The 20,127-nt window shown below is 39.5% G+C and overlaps 1 protein-coding gene across 21 annotated transcripts in view; it reads left to right on the top strand.

Moving 5' to 3' along the window:
• The window catches only part of PLCE1 (phospholipase C epsilon 1), a 202,716-nt gene that overhangs the window by 13,732 nt on the left and 168,857 nt on the right, over positions 1-20,127 (top strand). For 8 of the 21 annotated variants that reach the window (XM_061635487.1, XM_061635483.1, XM_061635490.1 and 5 more), the window contains exons 2-4: positions 3,373-3,522; positions 5,336-5,618; positions 11,871-13,343. In XM_061635487.1, coding sequence (XP_061491471.1) covers positions 12,396-13,343 — 948 coding nt within the window. In that variant the 5' untranslated portion in view covers positions 3,373-3,522; positions 5,336-5,618; positions 11,871-12,395. Of the gene's footprint in view, positions 1-2,278; positions 2,371-3,372; positions 3,523-3,571; positions 3,593-5,335; positions 5,619-11,870; positions 13,344-20,127 lie in introns of those variants that run through there. The other 13 variants (XM_061635492.1, XM_061635484.1, XM_061635493.1 and 10 more) reach the window with 9 other exon arrangements.

The raw sequence follows: 20,127 nt of genomic DNA, 5'->3' as shown, positions 1-20,127 counted from the left end.
ACTCCCTTCTGTTTTCCCCAGCATTATTGTCTTTTCTAGTGATTCTTCTTAAAGACAGGGTGAATTCTGTTCTCTGAGAATTATTCTAGACAATCTGTAGTGATGTCTGCTGATCTGTAGTGATTAATATCTGTGCCAAGTGAGAGTCTTAATTAGAAAGCTATTACATGTTTTTCTGAATAAATATTTTGACTCTGGCACCAAATACACTAAATGTATTTTAGAAAAAAATGTTCAAGACTTCTCACTTCCCTTAGAGAGAGAATCCAGTTCCCGTTCCCAATCACCTAACTACCTTTCCTCCATGCTTCAGCAACCCTCAGCTCTCTCTCGTGCTCTTTGCCCATTGATTAATTTTTCCAGTCCCTTCTAGTATACATTCTGGAAAATCTAGAGGGATAGCTGTGTCAGAACAACAGTAAGAGTTCTGAGGCAACTTAAAGACTGGTAAAGTCTAAAGTGTTCAGAGCACAGTTCAGTGAGTAGTCCATTTTATGTGAACAGTGCAATTACAAAACTGTTCTAAACATAGTGTTTTGTAATCTTGTTGATCGGGCATAGTCCAAAAATGTCACCAGACTGTGGGCTTCTTTGTCTTGCTGGCCTCAGTCTAGGAATCCCTGAATGATTGGCTGTTTGCTAGCTGTTTTATCCTCTCAAGTGTTTTGCCCCCCACCCAGGTGTTCATTTGGTGGTAAAGCAGAATTCCCATGGGAATTCCTTAGTGGGAAAACAGAAATGTGAGGTTAGAATTCAGAGATGGGCTATAGCTGAAATCTTGGGAAAAGATAGATGACATTTTGTTTGTTTATTTATTTATTAAATTTATATCCCTTATCCTTATTGCCTCATCATGAAAGTTCTGACACAGTAGCTCAATATTTATAGAACAACAACAAGCACTATGAAAGGCTAAATAAAATGTATATTAAAATCTTGTTTCCAGTTCAGCGGTGTTGCATAAAAGTAGCTAGTCATGTATGGCAAACTGAAAGAAAAAGTAACAGGGTTGGATCTAAAGTTTTTGCTTCATGACCCTTATGGAAGGGCCCCTTCTGTGAACAGAAACTCCTTTTCTATTGGCTATATTTGTTTCGTTAAATGGGTACAATGTTTCCCTTTAGAATCAACAGCTACAAATTACCCTTTTGAATTCATTATAATGAGAGAGAAAAGATTGATCACTTATAATCTGTTATTTAGTTGATATTTAGTGACAAGTTCAAAATAATATTCTTGAAACCAATGGCATTTTTTAAAAATTAAGGAAAGATGACCAATTGCTCATCTTCATGAGTAACCAGGAAATGCCATGCAGTAAGACTGAAATTCTTTGTTTCAGTCTTAACTGAGTGTTTCCCTAGTTTAATGTAAAAAAAAAAAGGAAATGGGCTGCCTTCAAGTCAATCTTGACTTATGGCGACCCTATGAATAGGGTTTTCATGGTAAGTGGTATTCAGAGGTGGTTTACCATTGCCTTCCTCTGAGGCTGAGAGGCAGTGACTGGCCCAAGGTAACGCAGTGAGCTTCATGGCTGTGTGTAGATTCGAACCCTGGTCTCCCAGCACCTTAACCACTACATCACACTGGCTCTCATTTTAATGTAAGAGAGCTCATAAATGATTTCACAGTCTGAACAAGTCAGATGTTGGGGTGGGCTTCCTACCAAAAGCTGACATATTTGGCAAAGCTAAAGTAAGCACAGCTCTTGTTGCTGACCCACTATTTTTTGTGGCATTCTAAACAGGGTTACCATTTACTTGAAAACATAGTAGATCCTATTAAAAGTTATCTGTTGTGTGTTTACGTAATTTAAAAGTGAAGAAGGATGCTGCTGAATTAATATTCCCAAACAGATATGGAATCAATTTTGAATATGCAATGGGATGAACTCTATATTAGACAGAGTCTTTATGGGAAGATGAAAATAAAGAATAAAAATTTAGAAGACCTCTGTGTAACTAAATGGATATTTCATTTGTTCTTTTCTGGTGGGGATAATATCCCCCACTTTGTCAATATGTGAGAAGCTCAGGGCTGCGTAACAGCTGGTTTAATTTTAGTTGTAAGAGTGATGGAAACTTGAAATATTATTATAATCTGTCTATTTACAGACGTACAGTAGAGCAGGTACTGCTGGGATGTGGAAATAAGCACAAAGCAGACTGTACCATATGCACAACAACAACAGCAGTTCCCCTGTAGTTTTTGAGACCAGACCCAAAGGTGGACTTTTGGAGCTGCTTTCCCTGGCCTAGTGTGAACTACCTCCATTCCAGATTTCATGGCCCTCACTCCAAGAAACTGGGGAAGCCAGGTTCACAGCTTTTCCCCATTCTGCAGGTGACTGCAAGCTGACAATCTAAAAAGGTGAAGGTGATCTGATGCCTGGACTGCTCATTAACTAGCATTTACTGTTATGGCCAAGCCATGCAAAAGCCAAAATGATATCTTTCATTAACAGGACAGCATGATCCATAAACATTATTCAGGTTCTTTAAATTTAATGGATTGGATCCAGACTAAAAATAATTGAAGTCATCTCCCATTGATTTCAGTGGGACCTAAGTTCAACTAACTTCATCTGGATCCAATGTATTGAGTTTTGATTCAGTGCCCTGCTTAAGATTAAGCAAGTTACTGTTCAGTATGCTGCCATGCAAATAACACCTCAGCTCTATCACTAGACCTCTGGCATTTAATACATTAGATCAGCCTTTCCCAACCAGTGTGCCTCCAGATGTTGTTGGACCACAATTCCCATCTTTCCTGACCATTGGCAATGCTGGCTGAGGCTGATGGGAGTTGTGGTCCAACAACATCTAGAGGCACACTGGTTGGGAAAGGCTGCATTAGACCCTCTCTTTTATAAGACATTCTGTAGATGTTACAGTCTATCATTTCTTAACATGAGCCAGCTACAAAGGTCTCCATATACCACTGTTCTGTTTCAGGGACTGGATTTTCCCTGCTGCTGGTCTTTTATATTGTCTACACCAGCCTTTCCCAACTAATGGGCCACCAGATGTTGCTGGACTACAACTCCTATCAGCCCCAGCATTCCTGACCATTGGCCATGCTTGCTGGGGCTGATGGGAGTTGTAGTCCAGCAACATCTGGTGGCCCACTAGTTGGGAAAGGCTGTTCTACACTCTGAAATCCCTGGAAATGTTGATGATATTAACATCCTTCAGCAAAGAATCCTAAAATATAGCACTTAAAGGTCATAATAGCACAATATGTGCATGTTTACTTGAAAATAAGTCCTACTGTGTTCTGTGGGATTTTGTCCCATGTGAATGTGTTTAGAATTGCAGTGTAAATTTGTTACATTTGGACTAACCAAATTTCATGTATTGCTTAACTTTTCAGCTACATATGTGACTTCAAGATCTGTTGGCCTCTTTGTGGAGGAGAGAGTTTTAATGACCGTGAGACTGGAAATATCCCTGCCTAAGAGAAAGGCAGATGGGGGTGAGGGAAGAAGCAGATAGATGGCCTACCTATGGTCCAGGGCTGCAGGTACCTGATACCCTGAAGCTGCCACATTCTGCCGTCCATCAGAGTTCATTCCTTCCCTCCTGTTATTGAAGTGTGTGCTTCCTCTTTCTACGCAGTTTCAGAACTATTGGAAGGAATAGTATTTTATTTGATAAAAACAAATTTATTTTTTTTTTAAAATCCTGGTTATACAGCTGGGTGAAAATAATTCCCCCTCCCAGCTTCTGAGAACATATCAGTAGGCTTCTGCCAAAGTGAGAAAGGAATTACTTTCACTTGCTTTCCAGAACAGTAGCTGTATTGAACTGCTGTACAAAACAAAAAACAAAAAACGCTGTATACTGATTTCAGAGTAACCCCAAGCTCACAGGGGCTTATTTCTGAACAGACCTGCATAGGTTGGGAATTTTAATGTGAGATAGCTAGGGTGAATATTGAAGCAGGGCTGTCTTTATTCCAGATTAGTTAGAAAATTTTTTGTCCCTGGATCTGATCCACTTATCATTGATTTAGGCTCTGCCTACTGCTGGCATGAAGCCCCCAAACAGATTGCGCCTGAGGGAATGCAGTCTTCAACAGAAAAAAAAAAGGTTGCCCACCCCTGAGACACAGGAAAGGTTCTTCACCTCTTCATGCCTCCTGCTTTTCTGCTTGAAATCCCATGTTCCATCTGCCCCATCCCTGATGAGTTCTTTAGTCTGTGAGGCACAAGAGTGTAGAAGTTCACTGGATGGCTTTGGGCTAGTCACCATCTCTCAGCCTAGCCTGCCTCAGGGGATGGTTGTGAGGATAAAAGGAATAGAAGAGAACGTTTTGGTTTCTTAGCTGCCCTGAGAGACCTTGTGCTGAAGAGTGGGATGATAATTTACTTAAGCAATTTAACAACAACATTATGTATTTTGCTGTGAGTGTGTTGTTGCTGTTATGTCATTTATTTATGTATGCACCTTCCACGCAAGAGCCTCTAGGTGATTTACAGCATAACATTATTATTATTATTATTATTATGCATGGTCCTTAAAGCAAAACAAACCCCTGCCCCCCCAATTGATGAAAATTGGGCAACAAGCTTACAAGCCATAGCCATCCCCATTTTTTTCCAGAGAAAAGTACTATTATGTTCACTGTTGCTATGCTCTAGCTTGGCTGAAGTCTTGCTCCAGGACTTTTCCTGTTTACCCAGGAAAAGCACCTGCAATACATGCTGCCAAAAAAGCTGCCAAATAAGCCCAACTTATATTGCTTTATCTGCATCTTTAATCTAATTTTGTTTTAGCAATGCTAGAATGAAGATTACTCCACATATGTTAAATTCACCTTGTTGCTGTATGTTCTTTACAATTCAACAACAATGCTTCAACAAATATAATTGAAAATCTTGTCATTGTAAATGGTGCCATTTTGTGATGATGAATACTGACAGTTGCCAGGATGTATAATTTTTAAATTGTTTCTGTGGTTTGACCTCTGATCTAATGTGATTTATCAGTGCTGAATCTGTTTCCTGTCTGTCTTACTCTGTTGTGCTGATGCTGGGAACACATTACATTTCTCTGATGTATCAAAATGAGCCTTTTGTTATTATTTACTGGATTAGTGATGGTATTGATGAAAGTAATCTTTGCGTGCCCGTTGCATCTCATTCATTTCCCATATACTAACCGGGTACAGTACTGTGTTTTCAACTCTAAACAAATCCAGATTATATCTTCAGAATCTGTTACTGTAACATCATAGGGCTTGTTTCAGTCTATTATGGGTGCAGTGCTCACATGTGAAGGATTCTGCATAAGATATAATAAAGCCGGTTCTCCTTTCTATCCTTTGTACACAGGCATTCAGTGCACCTGGCTGCTAGAGGCAATGGCAAGTCTCCAAGTTTTGCATTTGATGCCCAAGCAGAAGTGGGCTGGACTCCTCACAATGGTTTGGTGTATACCTGTGTGCAACTTGCAGGGGGAGGAAAAAAAGTGAGCCTTGTTATATACTTGGTATATATACTCTATGGTGATCCCTCTGCATGTGACTACTTCAGTGGACTGGATTGAGTCCATAGTGATGTCGGTTGCAGATACAGTACAAAAACAGATATCTATATGTGAAATAGATAAGAGGAGGTAGGTACTTGCATATCCATACCTATATATCAAGGGGTTATTATGTAGCTCTGATTTCTGTTTAGTGTAAGCCTCCTTTTATCTGCTTATGACAGTTATATTAGCAGTTGTCAAAATGTTAATAATCTTTTAAAAATCCTCCACTGTTTTAGGAAATATTTTTAAATCATGTACATTTACATTTCTTACAGTGCAGTTCTAAACGTGTCTATCTTTGGGTTCAGTGTGACTTACTTCCAGGCGAGTGTGTGTTGAAATGTAGCCTTACAGCAAGGATGTTTATGGGTGATTAGGATTCTAGACTGTAGTGTAGACTGTTAGTGTTTAGGACTACAGAGAGAGAACACAGTGTTTACGTAAGAATAATTAACAGGGTGTGATATATGTGTAGCATAACATTTTATTTATGTTACAGAGATATGTATGTGTACGAAATAATGATTGTAAATTAGAAAATCTACAGAGAAATCAATCTCCACTAACTTCTACCACTGTTCAGTGTAATATTAATTTTGATTTGGCTTGGGTCACTGTTTCATCTTTCTCTAATGAACAGTAGCATGGTCCAGAAAAAAAATATCAAACCAAATAAATTGATTTCTAGATCATCAGTGTTGTTTTGCATATAGAAAGCTGACTTGATTACTGTAATAAACTAAGTAATAGTGTCAGAACCTTTGTTTTTCTGCTTGCTTCTTAGTACAATCTGACACAGACTCTTCAATTCTATTGACAAAACTGGATTTAGCTTCCATAGTCAATGTTTACAAAGCAACCATTCTTGCTCCACTCTGGTTTCATATTGGCCCTTATTCTAAGTAAAGTGGTCATTGTGATCCAGTCTTCTGTCCAGTTACCTGGTAGTGTTTCTTCTCTGTTTTGCATTCCACCTCTTAAAAAAATACTGTTGCCAATTCTGTGAGAGCTTTAGGCTTTTGAAAAGTAGTCAGTGTCTGGTCTAAGTTAGATCCAAACAGAGAACAAGCAAGAACAGGACTTTGTATAGCTCCAAGTGAGTGCAGTGCTAGCTGAGCATTATTCTTCTGGGTCAGCTACAAGAAATTAGGGCTGTGCATGGGCCCAACCCAATTTGTGGCCTTGATTTGTAAATACAAAAAAAGTCCAGTTCAGTCTGAATATATTTGTACCCATTCTGACCCAATCTGAATCTGGATATTACAAATATCCAGAAATCCCATTAACTTGTATTGCAAAACAAAACCAGCCATAACTTTCTTGTTTTGTGACATAGGACACGAAAGTTGTATGTATAGTAGCCCCTAAAGAGGGTAATGGAAATGGAAATGGACTGCCTTCAAGTTGATCCTGACTTATGGTGACCCTATGACTAGGTTTTTCATGGTAAACAGTATTCAGAGGGGGTTTACCATTGCCTTCCTCTGAGGCTGAGAGGCAGTGACTGGCCCAAGGTCACTCAGTGAGCTTCATGGCTGTGTGGGGATTCAAACCCTGGTCTTCCAGGTCATAGTCCAACACTCTAACCACGTCACCACACTGCCTCTCAAAAGATGTATCACTGAACACTAAAGTCAGGATCGTTCAGACCATGATATTTCTGATGTCTGTGTATGGATGTGAAAGCTGGACAGTGAAAAAATTGGATAAGAGAAAAATCAACTCATTTGAAATGTGGTGTTGGAGGAGAGCTTTACACATGCCATGGACTGCGAAAAAGACAAATAATTGGGTGTTAGAACAAATTAAACCAGAACTATCACTAGAAGCTAAAATGATGAAACTGAGGTTATCATACTTTGGACACATAATGAGAAGACATGATTCACTAGAAAAGACAATGATGCTGGGAAAAACAGAAGGGAATAGAAAAAGAGGAAGACCAAACAAGAGATGGATTGATTCCATAGAGGAAGCCACAGATCTGAACTTACATGATCTGTACAGGGTGGTTTATAGCAGATGCTATTGGAGGTCACTGATTCATAGGGTGACCATAAGTTGTAATCAACTTGAAGGCATATAACAACAACAATGTGTGTGCATCCCTTAGGGAAACCTTGACTGCCATCTTGGTTAAGGGCAGTGCTGTGCACACGACCGCACAACAGCCAAGGTAGGTTGAAGCAAGGGAATGGTGGGGGGTCCGAAGCTCTTGCCATGCGATCCACGGCAGCAAACCTGTTGTGAATCGTGGAAGGGGAGCGCCAGGGCCCAGGGCAGGCTTGTGTCCAAGGCATGTCTGAGGCCAGCCCTGCTTATTATACTGTTCATCTGCCATAAAGAACAAAGCAAGTTTTCATTGCTGCATTGATCATTATACTGTTTATTATTTAAAATATTTGTAGCCTGCCTTTTAGGGTCCAAACCAAGGTAGCTAATGACTGGTTAAAATAAACTCATTATTTTTATTTATTTATTAAATTTACTTCCCGCCCTTCCTCCCAGAAGGAGCCCAGAGCAGCAAACAAAAACACACACAAAAACCTCAAACATCTTAAAAACAGACTTTAAAATATATTAAAACGAATCATCTTTAAAAACATATTAAAACAAAGCATCTTTTAAAAAGAGCTTTAAAAACATCTAAAAAACAATTCTAACACAGACGCAAACTGGGATAAGGTCTCTACTTAAAAGGTTTGTTGAAAGAGGAAGGGTTTCAATAGGCATTGAAAAGATAACAGAGATAGTACCTGTCTAATATGTAAAGGGAGAGAATTCCAAAGGGTAGGTGCAACAACACTAAAGGTCTGCTTCCTTTGTTGTGGGGAATGGACCTCATGATAAGATGGAATCTGAAGGAGGTCCTCACCTGCAGACTGCAGTGATCAACTGGGTATATAAGGAGTAAGATGATCTTTCAGGTATTCTGGTCCCAAGCTGTATAAGGCTTTATACACCAAAACCAGAACCTTGAACGTGGCCCAGTAGCTAGTGGGTCATTCATGGTATTATGTGGCTGGCTTCCAAAACATGAAAGAATTGGGCTGCAAAAACAAATCAGATTCACAACAGTGAAAGGGGGTTATGGAATGGACAGAAAACATAACCTTAGGAACCTTTTAAAAAGATGCACATCACTAACATCATCATTTTTCATCATTTGCAATCACTCGTGGCCGAGTAAGATTATCTTCCAAGTAAAGGTCTTTAACAGTGGGTCCATAAGTGACTGTGGAGGCCAATTCTGGATCCACATAGCCTCCCACAGTTTGGTTTGGCTAGCTTGGAAGACGCCTGTGCGTGAATTTGTTTTATGGGGGGAGATTGGCACACGACAATCAACACACAATCTTGACAAAAAAAGGCTTTAATCCAGTGGCATGGATACCATGACGATTGGAAGTCTTTTATCTGCTGCAGCCTTCATCTGCCTTCACAGCTGTTGTAACATACACATTGTTATCCTCCGCCTGTTCTGCCGTTGAGGACTTTCTTGGATTGTTCTTTGTCTGGTTCCTCTCCCTTAACCTTACCGCCATGGGTGACCCTGCTGGGAGTACATGACTCCTGACGGCATCGCTCACAGGGTTCATTGGAACACGCAAGCCCACTCACCACTACAAGGTGACGATCCAGCGAGGGGACATCACTAACACACATACACAGTTAAACACAACCATAATAGGCGGGGAAAAGGTAAAGCAGATGAGCTTAAGATACAAGTTGTATTGCTACAGAGGCTTTGCTAAAGCAGTGCATTCTGTTTGGAGAGAGAACTAACAACAGTAGACTGAGCCAAGCAGAGGGGAAGAAAATGAATCAGTTTCATCTAGCCACACAAAGCACAATTGGACAGCAAACAACTCTCCCTCCTTTCCCAATCATTTCTCAATGCTGATTTGCAGGAAAAGCTGTCAATTAAAGAGAAAGACTCAGCGTTTTCCTTACATTGTGTGTGATCCCACCCAAGAGCACAATGATTGGAAGGCAAGCCCTTCCTCCACCTGGGCTTTCTGTGCTGACTTCCAGGAAGAACTATTGAAATGCACCATTTCACCACCCTGCCACTCATGTCTCAGCATGGTGTGTGTAGAAAGTAATGCAGCCTGACAGCCAGCATAACACCAGAGACGTTGACACATCAGTGCTATTTTTTAAAAAGAAATCCGAATAAGTTTTTTTTTAACAAATATTCAGAAATGCTTTATCCACCCTGAACGAAGCAGCTAGTGACTGAGCCCAGTTTGTATTATCAAAAATAAATCCCAGAGAAGTCCAATTTGGTTCATTAATCAGGCTTCATCCAAATATGGAGCACAGCCCTAAAAGAGATGTTTTGTCTGAAAGAAGCTAGAACCAACTGAAAATGGAAACGGACTGCCTTCAAGTCGATTCCGACTTATGGCAACCCTATGAATAGGGTTTTTATGGTAAGCGGTATTCAGAGGGGGTTTACCGTTGCCTTCCTCTGAGGCTGAGAGGCAGTGACTGGCCCAGGGTCACCCAGTGAGCTTCATAGCTGTGTGGGGATTCGAACCCTGGTCCCTCAGGTTGTAGTCCAACACTCTAACCAATTTAACAATTTAACAAGACTTGGAGTGCAGTAAGCCACCTTCTTTGGGGAGTTGGTTGGCTGCTTAAAGGACCTTCTCCTTATTTTGTTGTCCTTGACTTCTGTGAGGTTAGGGAAATGGAAGTACTGCAGGAGATTCTGAGGATGGTGACAGGGCCGGGTCTTCCAGATAAGAGAGCCTTGAATAACACCCCTCAAGAAGTAGTCTGAATGTGCTCCTCATCAGAGTCCTCTGTTGCACACTGCAGTGTCTTGCAGTCTTGACATTTTGATGATCATATGAACCATTAAGACTCTACATAATTACAGATCTTCATTCCAGAGATCTTAGTTCTGCTAATGCAATACACAAAGACAGTCATTTAGAGAAGAACATTATTTTGTGATTACTCCCCCAAAATGAAGCAGGTTTAAAAGTCCAGGCTGAAACATGTTTAGGTTCTTAAACACATGAAATTATCCTACATATGAACAGGAGCTATGAATGCCTGAAGCAGTCTGCATTCCCTTAGCTCAGTGGTTCCCAAACTTTTTTCCTCATGGACTGTTTGAAAATTGTGAGGGTCTTGGCAGACCACTGAATATTTTTTCTGCCTTTACTAGCAATTGTAATGTGCTGTGCTTGGTGTCCTATGCTTTTTCATTGCATCTTTTATTTCTTATCTTGTAGTTTATTTTATTATAATTTGCATACCATAGAACTCAGTATTGTACTACAATATAACATACAATATAAAAAATAAAGGAAGCAATGAAAATGCAGTTTAAAGATCAATATGAATATTTAATGCAGACATATCGCAGCCTACCTGAATGAAGCTCGTGGACAACAGTTTGGGAGCCCCTGCCTTACCTGAATTACTTTCTCAGTCTTCTTCTGGTTTGAAGAAAATACAGTATTAGTTTAATTAGCTCCTCCTCTTACTTCATCATAGTGGTATACAAACAGTATATAACTGCTGTTGGTGGACATACATAAAGCATTTTAATGTAAGCTGCTCCAAAACTTTGTGGGGTAGATGGGCTAAAAATAAATGCTCAGCTAAATAAGATAAAGTGGTGTCACTTGATCACCTTATTTGAAGCTTGAAATGATTTTGTGCATGTGTGTTTTAAAACAGAGGTAGGTATCATTTGGCCCTCTAGATGTTGCAGGACTGCAACTCCCATCATTCCTGACTATTGGCCCTGCTGGCTAGAGCTGTTAGGAGCCGGAGCCCAACAACATTTGAAGGGACATAAGCTAGTCACTCCTGGTTTAGATTGTGAAATATGTTACTTTTAAATCCAAATGCCCTATTCTCTGAGAGAGGTTTGGCTAACAGTGTTTTAATTCCTATTTTGTTTCCTTTGTTTTGTCTCAGAAATCTATTGTAGGGAAAAGTTTCCTAAAATGGAAGCCTTTGAGGGAGGGATAGGTAGGGGGAAGTGGGAAGTTATTGGACGCATTGTAGAACTACAGATTCACTACAAATATATGAACATGATGAAACCTGATCAGAACTTGACTGAAGAAGTAAGGGTGTCCTGCTGAGTAGGATAGCAGTGTGGATGTCTACTTACCTCACATGTTCTGAATCTCTTGAAGGGAGTTTGGAGAAAAAACTTCCGCTACAGACAAAAGTACTTCAGAATGTGTTCTTACATTGTTCCATTCTGTGTTCAATTAACAGTCTGTTAAAACACTTCATGGTGTTTTGTTATGAAGTTTATACTTGATACTGTGTATTAAATAGGTTTTGTCTTTTGTCTTACAGGCAACTGATTAGAAGTGGCATGACCTAAGGAACAATTACCTTTCCCCAACTTGTTCTTCTAAGACATGTAGCAAGAAACAAGGCAACATATATATATCCTATGATGGAAGTATTTACTTGTGGGAGAAAAACCCCCAATGCTATTCCAAACAAATACTCAAGAATTCTGTGACAATCCAGTGTTGACAAAATTTCGGATGCTATTAATAACACAGCTTTGTTGTCTGCTGTGTGTCTGCTGTGAAGACATAGCAGTTTTGTTTTTTACTTCAGTGCTGTGATGTAATGAGTGATGTTTGAGGAAAAGCAGGGTAGTATCTGAAGCTTGTGTGTCACAATGATCTCTGAAGAAACAGTGTTATCTGAATTTATGTTTTTTTGCAGAGTGTCAACCAGAAAGGAAATGGATATAAAGATTAAAGCACCTGTTATGAAAATACAAAAAAATTAGATGCACACAACTCTTTCTTCCAAAAACTTGAAGAAAAGCTGTTCAGTATTTTTATTTTACCACATGAAGAAGAAATGACTGATAGCAAAAAACCCTGGGAGAGAGGCACATGTATCCCTACTTCTTTGGAGTTTCTCAACATAAATTATGACATTATACAGAAAAGCTACAAAAGCAACACTATGCATAACCACTTATATAAAGCATGTGATTCTTTTCCAAACAAAGACAAATGTTTAGAAACTGGAATTCCTTCTTCACTGGAAAGAACTGTGTATACTGAAATTCAATTACAAATGGATGGATCTCAGGTAGAGCTGAAGCCACTAAGAAGTCTGTCTTCAGTAAATAAAGATGAAATGGAGAGTGCTGATCTCAACTGTGTTAAAGAGAGAAAGAATATCTCAGAAAGTTTCTGTACCTTGCACAACAGCTTCATTTGGAATGACTGCTTACAGCCAGGAAAGGCTTATAATGACTGCACCAATAATTCCACAGCTTGCACTTGTAAATTAATGGAACTACCAACTACCTGTGGGAATAAAACTGGACAACAGTTGTGTGATTCTTATGACACTTCAGTGGATAACTATTTGTATTTGAAAAGAACAGCCCAAAAACTCAATGTGGCATGCTTAGGTGACAGTTTTTCTAGTGGTAATTTTACTGGAAGAATGCCTTCAAAGCCCATTTTGAGCCATTTTGAAAACTACAATGAGAGTTATGGAGAAGAGATGGAGGAAGATTTTTCTCGAAGTAAGAAAGAGCGCTCCACTTTATTAGTCAGAAGATTTTGCAAAAACGATAAGGAGGTTAAGAAATCAGTTTATACTGGAACAAGAGCAATAGTTAGAACTCTACCATCAGGACACATAGGAGCTGTTGCTTGGAGTTGTGTTGACCAGAGGAGAACCCACAATGAATTAAGACACTGTAGGATTATATCAGAAGAGCTAATAACGTTTCAAATTTCAGTAAGCCAAGTGTTACGTTCTTGCCTTCTGCAATCTATATGGCATGGGGTAAGTGTCTTTTTATAACTTTCTGATGTCTGTCTGAACCTAGTATTTGAGCATGAACAGCTGGTGGAGTACTGCTGCAACTCCGCAGCATTGCCCCACCATGCCAGTCACTCCTTTGCTTGAGAAATTCAGAGCTGAACATTTATTTCTTTGTAGATCAGTGGTTTTCAACTGGTCCAGACTTGAGACCCACTTCTGACTCCTAAACTGCAACATGGGACCCACTTTCACATTTTCACTGTTGATGTGATGTCACATGACTGACAAGAGTGTTGTGCAAAAAAATGACTTGGTTTAGACCTGGCTAAGACTCCCTCTGGTCACCATCCCATCTTCCTCGTCCCCTTTGGACCTGGCGAAGCCTCTTCCAACCCCGCGAGGAGGTGGGAAGCGGGGGAGGGAGACAGAGGCAGGCAGCCCAGGCGAGTAACGGGGAAAACTCAGGATAGGACAGGCATCTCAGTAACCATCCTGCTGCCGGCTGCTTCCCTTCTTGGACGCTGCTGAGCATGCAGCAGCGTCAGTGAGGCAGGCAGCGGCCCTGTAGCAGAGCAGAAGAGTTGCTGTGGAGATACACCGGCCTGTCACAAGTTTTCCTCTGCGGTTTGGCTGCACCGCTCCTCCTCACTGCCTCTGCTGCCTCCCTCCTCTGCTGCTGTGATGAGGCAGGATGCTTCCCTGATGGTGGTTGGGAGGTGGTCGGGGAGGAGGCTAAAGTAAAGTTTTGTGTGACCCACCTAGCGTGGCCTTGTGACCCACCTCAGGTTTCCAACCCACCGACTGAAGACCTATGTTGCAGACGATATATTTGATGAACTAACTTGTCTCTAAAATGTGTCTCTAGATTTTCTTTACAATAAGTAAAATAAAAGTCACAAGATATTTGATATTTAATTTCCTCTATTCTTTTGTTAAAGTATGCATTGCTACCAAAATGTTTGGTTGCCATCTAGAGCTGACTGCTCTGCAGGCACTTGGGTGTGGTGCCTTTTGTTGGTTATGCACTGTCTTTAATACTGAAGGCAGTATGTCTCTAAATACCAGTTGCTGGCGTCATGAGCAAGAAAGTGCTGTTCTGCCCATGTCCTGTTTGTGGGCTTCTCATAGGTATCTGGTTGGCTACTGTGACCTGGTTTGCTCATAATGCTAACCAAGATTTGTTTAACAGACTAGAGGTTATCCCCCAGGGAAATAAACCATGTATTGTTTCTTCAAAGTTTGTTTTGTTTTGCAGCTTCTCTTGTCTTGAGCCTTTATAGTTTGGTGAGTGCCTGCTGTGGGATGGTCAAAGAGGCCATGGTTAAGGAATGGTGCTGGTTTGACAAGTAATGCCGAGCTATATTTAAAACCAAGATTCATAAGCTAACAACAAATCATGGCTTCAGATCATGGTTTGTTGGCAGTAAACAAATCATATTTAGGCTCCTGGGCAGCTTTCACACATAATGTTAAGCTACAGTTTAATAAACCATGATTTAGGGTTGTGTATGAACCAGGCCTGTGAGGAACAGGATGCTGGATTAGGTGGGTTTTTGGTCAGATTCAGCAGGGCTGTTCTTGTCTTCTTCTTTTTTACTGTATTTTTGTTTACTTCTTCTGTCTACTGAAGACAGAGCAGGACTAAAGTATCATTGTCTTAGCTTATGTGGATGAATTTGTGGAGGATCTGGGACTTTACAGCCATCTATTTCTTTCATATCTGTGATTCTGTGAATATACATTTATCTGCATATTAATTCTGGTACTGGTACCTCATTTTCAAATCTTGACATAAACCACATCTGTGACCAGATTCAATCAGATTAATTTTATGTAATTTTTTTAAAAATCAATGCTTTTAAACCCTTGTTTTCTTAGTGGCTGTATACATGGCACCAAAGTTTAGCTTTGGTAACTGAGTATTTAAAGACAATGATTTTCTTTCTGATAGATTTTCTTTATGGGGGCAGGGGAAATTACAGTAACACTTGTAAAATGCAGAATGGACATATTTTGCCCCAAGTACAGAGATTAGTAAGCAATACGTACAGCAGCTGCCCTGTTTGTGTACCCATGGAAAAGTAAGTCTTGTATTCCACTTGATAAAGGATTATATACATGTTTTTCCTATATTGAGATTATGACCGAGAAAAGCCTAGCCTGATATTCTCCTGCTGCTGTTATGATTTATATGATGCTATTTTTGTTTTGCTGATTGTATTGTTTTAATTTAATTTTTAATATTAATTTTCATATAAGACACCTTGAGTTTGTTTTCATTATAGAAAGGTGGGATGTGATTATTGAAAGTGGGGTGGGTGGGGAGGAAGCCACCTTGAGGTTTAATAGAAGAAAACATTCGAGATATTTCCTTGGTTTATAGAGAGACCACAGAATGCCTATGACATCACCTCTTATGCAGTGATTCCCCATCCTCTTACTCGGTCTGTCTTATAAGCCTCACCTGCTTCATGTTTCAGGGCATATATGCAGTATATTTTTAAAACTGGCGTTTTGTAGTCGTGCGTTAGTCTCCTTTTTGCTCAACACACCTTCCCTTCAAGCACTGACCATTGTCACCAGCACAGTCCACTTCTGTCCCATCTCCCTCATGGGTATGTTTCTTTGGTGGAAATATACCTTCATTTATCATATAACTACTATCTAAGGACTTCCCATATGGTGACTCAGAGCTGATTTACATAGTAAACTACTTGGCTACAGCTCATCATTAGTAAGAAAAGATCTTAACCATGGCTCTTGGTTCAGATAACAAATCAAATCTTGATTTAGCGGCAGTGCCCTGCTGAGCTAAAAGGTCTGGGGAGGAGCAAAGAAGGTTTGAGCTCCTCTCCAAAGGTCCATACACTTGTGTGGTGTCATGCTTCCATAATTGTATGGAAACTTGTAGTGTGTATGCTTTGATCATGTGGTGTTCTAAGTAGATAGCATAGCTGCAATATAAATATTCGAATGGGCATGAAACCTGTTAGTGCCCTTCTCTGTCAATGGCGATAGAAGGCGCCAGTTGAAACAGTGACTTTTTTTTTTAACCAATGATCTCTTTCACTCAGTCAAATAGAACCTGCTAGAAAAGATATCTTGCAGGTTTGGGATAGCATATTTAGTTGTGTATGTCTGTGTGCACCTGCTGTGAGCCTGAAACCTATTCATAATTCACTGTGGGTAAAGTCACAGATGCCAAGTTACAGACTGCAGGGAAAAGGCTTCTTGTGATATTGTTATGGTAATTTCAGGAGTCACTGATGAACCACAGATCACAAGGTTCCTTCATATTCCAGTTATAGCACTCTATCACACAGTGGTGTACTTGGTGTCCTAATGGTGGCTATGTAGGTGAATAACGATCTCCTAAAAACATGAATGAATGTTATAGTCAAATGATCATACACAAGAACAGCATGTCACCTGTGGGTGAATATTTATATCAATGTTCTGTATAAAAACTTAAAAAGAAATGTTCTGGGGATTAATAACTTCATTGCCTTGTACAATGAAGAACGGGCTGAAATAGAGGCCTTTGATTTTGGAGTAAATTTTGAGCAACATCCCACCACTTCAACCAGCTTCAATATGCAGTGTGTATAATGTGATTTGAAAGTTCCATGATCTACAAAACTATTGCTGCAGAGTATACATGTATAATTATTATAAGATACAGTACAGTATGTTCATGTGGTTGCCATCTAGTGGCCAAAAGGCAAAAGTATTTTCTTCAGAAAAGTTGGAACTTGCCATACTCTAGGCTTGTGCTTTCAGGGAGTGCTTCCAAGTTGAATGTCAGACTGAGAAACTAAGAAATAAAAGAAACTAAGAAATAAAACCAATTATTGTTTTCATCTTACTGGTGTAGCCTACATACATTATAATTATTCTTGTTTTTTCTCTTTCCATTTTTATATACCTTTCTCTTGTAACCAAATGAATTCCATACATTTGCCTACGTCTTTACCAACAGAATTTAGTCTATTTTGCCCAGTTTGTCTCTTATTACGTGTTCTGTGTTTTAATGTGTAAAGTCAGGGATTTACAGACTGGTAGGGCCTGGTAGCTTGCCCAACATCTCCAGATAAACCTGAAATAAAATATGGTTTAAAAGTGCTAATGTTGGCTAGGTTGCAGCTGAGAAATATGCAAGGCCCCTTTTCTCTCTTTTTTTCTACCTTTTTATGTGGTATGGCCACACATACCGATGTAAACTTCAGCAATAAATGAGTAAAATCTTAATTGTCATAGTATGTAATCAAATTACTTCCGTGGAAAAGCTTGATACGTTGGATATCAAACATCCATATATTAGTATTAATGTTTCAGGCATCCACATTATTAGATTCATCTGTGGAAATAATCTTACTAAATAGCTCTGTGATATCAGGGGGGAGTACATGTTTAACTGTTTGTATAAAACAATTAAAAAATAAATCAAACCGAATGTTTTTGGATGGTGAGATTATGTTGCTCTGAAGCTCAGGCATAATGTGTTTAACATCCATCTGACTTATTCTGACAACTCATCTGACTTGTTCTCAGCTCTGTCATGATGCCAAAAGCAGTGAAGTGTGTCAAACTGAGCATAACTTCAGAAGAAATGTCCACATGATTGTGACTCAGTAAATTCAAGATGGAAAGGAGGGTGGCCCTCTTTAATGTCCAAACTCCATGAATTTAATTTAGCAGCATGGAATGGATTTTGCTAATAGTTTTAAAAACTATTCGAACTGCAGGTTATGAATAATTTAAATGAATAAAATAAAGTTGTAATTGAAAGATCTGATTAAAAGGGTTGTTATTCTTATTGTCTTCTGTAAGCTAAGTAAAATGACAGGTTGCAGAGGTTTCCCATTAATTTGTATTGTTTACAACAGAACAATGGAAGAAAACACAAAAATTAGAAACAATTCTGTCCAATTTCACGATGAAAAAGTTGCAGATGTGGGAATAAACTAAATGCCTTAATCAGTGCCATGACTTTCAAGGCCTTTTGTAGTTTGCCGCTCAGAAAGGTCTGTAGCATTGCCATTGCAGAGTGATACAATTTGGTTGTGGTAATTGGAATAAAACTAAAATGTGGAACAGAGTGGTAGTATGCTTATCACTTGAGCCGGATTAGATGGCTCATCATTCTCCCTTGTATTTTATTTAGCTGTATATACACTCAGTGAGACATAGGAAGTTGTCATACCCTTGATCCATCTGGCTCAGTATTGTCTGTACACTGACTGGCAGTATCTGGAGGTGCTGGGGATTCAGCCTGGGATCTTCTGCATGTTGACTAATGTCTCTATTTTGGTTAATGACTGTGCCAAGGTATTGATAAAGTTCAGTGTCCTCACTGTCAACTGTAAAGTTACATAAATATTCTGTTGGCATTACTTTAGTCTTCTTGACGTTCAGCTGTAGACCTGCTTTTGTGCTTTCTTCTTTAACTTTCATCAGCATTCCTTTCAAATCATTACTGGTTTCTGCTAGTAGTATGGTATCGTCTGCATATCTTAAATTAGTGATATTTCTCCCTCCAGTTTTCACACCTCCTTCATCTTGGTTCAATCCTGCTTTCCGTATGATATGTTCTGCATATAGATTAAACAAATAGGGTGATAAAATACCCCTCTGTCTCACACCCTTTCCGATTGGGAATCAATTGGTTTCTCCATATTTTGTCCTTACAGTATCCTCTTGTGCAGAGTATAGGTTGCGCATCAGGACAATCAGATGCTGTGGTGCCTCCATTTCTTTTAAAGCATTCCATAGTTTTTCATGATCTACACAATTAAAGGCATTGTTGTAATCTATAAAGCACAGGGTGATTTTCTTCTGAAATTCCTTGGTCCGTTCCATTATCCAACATATGTTTGCGATATGATCTCTTGTACCTCTTCCCTTTCTAAATCCAGCTTGGACATCTGGCATTTCTCACTGTCAACAAATCTGTCAACAAATATGGAAATTAAAACAATGGCCCACAGACTGGAAGCATTCAGTATATATCCCAATTCCAAAGAAAGGGGATCCCAGGGAATGCAGTAATTATCAAATTATTGCCTTAATATCCCATGCAAGCAAAGTAATGCTCAAGATTCTACAACAAAGGCTCTTTCTATATATAGAGTGAGAAATGCCAGACGTCCAAGCCGGATTTAGAAAGGGAAAAGCCTGGGAAAAACAGAAGGGAGTAGAAAAAGAGGAACGCCAAACAAAAGATGGATTGATTCCATAGAGGAAGCCACAGACCTGAACTTACAAGATCTGAACAAGGTGGTTCATGACAGATGCTCTTGGAGGTCACTGATTCATAGGTTCGCCATAAGTCGTAATCGACTTGAAGGCACATAACAACAAAAACAGTTGACAATGAGGATATTGAACTTGTCAAGGATTATCAATACCTTGGCACAGTCATTAACCAAAATGGAGACAATAGCCAAGAAATCAGAAGAAGGCTAGGACTGGGGAGGGCAGCTGTGAGAGAACTAGAAAAGATCCTCAAATGCAAAGATGTGTAACTGAACACTAAAGTCAGGATCATTCAGACCATGGTATTCCCGATCTCTATGTATGGATGTGAAAGTTGGACAGTGAAAAAAGCGGATAAGAGGAGAATCAACTCATTTGAAATGTGGTGTTGGATGAGAACTTTGTGGATACAAAGGACCACGAGAAAGACAAATAATTGGATGTTAGAACAAGTTAAACCAGAATGATCACTAGCAGCTAAAATGATGAAACTGAGGTTATCATACTGTGGACACATAATGAGAAGACATGATTCATTAGAAAAGATAAT

The sequence above is a fragment of the Rhineura floridana genome, chromosome 7 (assembly GCF_030035675.1).
Source record: "Rhineura floridana isolate rRhiFlo1 chromosome 7, rRhiFlo1.hap2, whole genome shotgun sequence".
Classification (NCBI taxonomy): domain Eukaryota; kingdom Metazoa; phylum Chordata; class Lepidosauria; order Squamata; family Rhineuridae; genus Rhineura; species Rhineura floridana.
The sequence above is the reverse complement of the archived record's forward strand: the minus strand, read 5'-3'. Positions and strand labels throughout refer to the sequence as shown.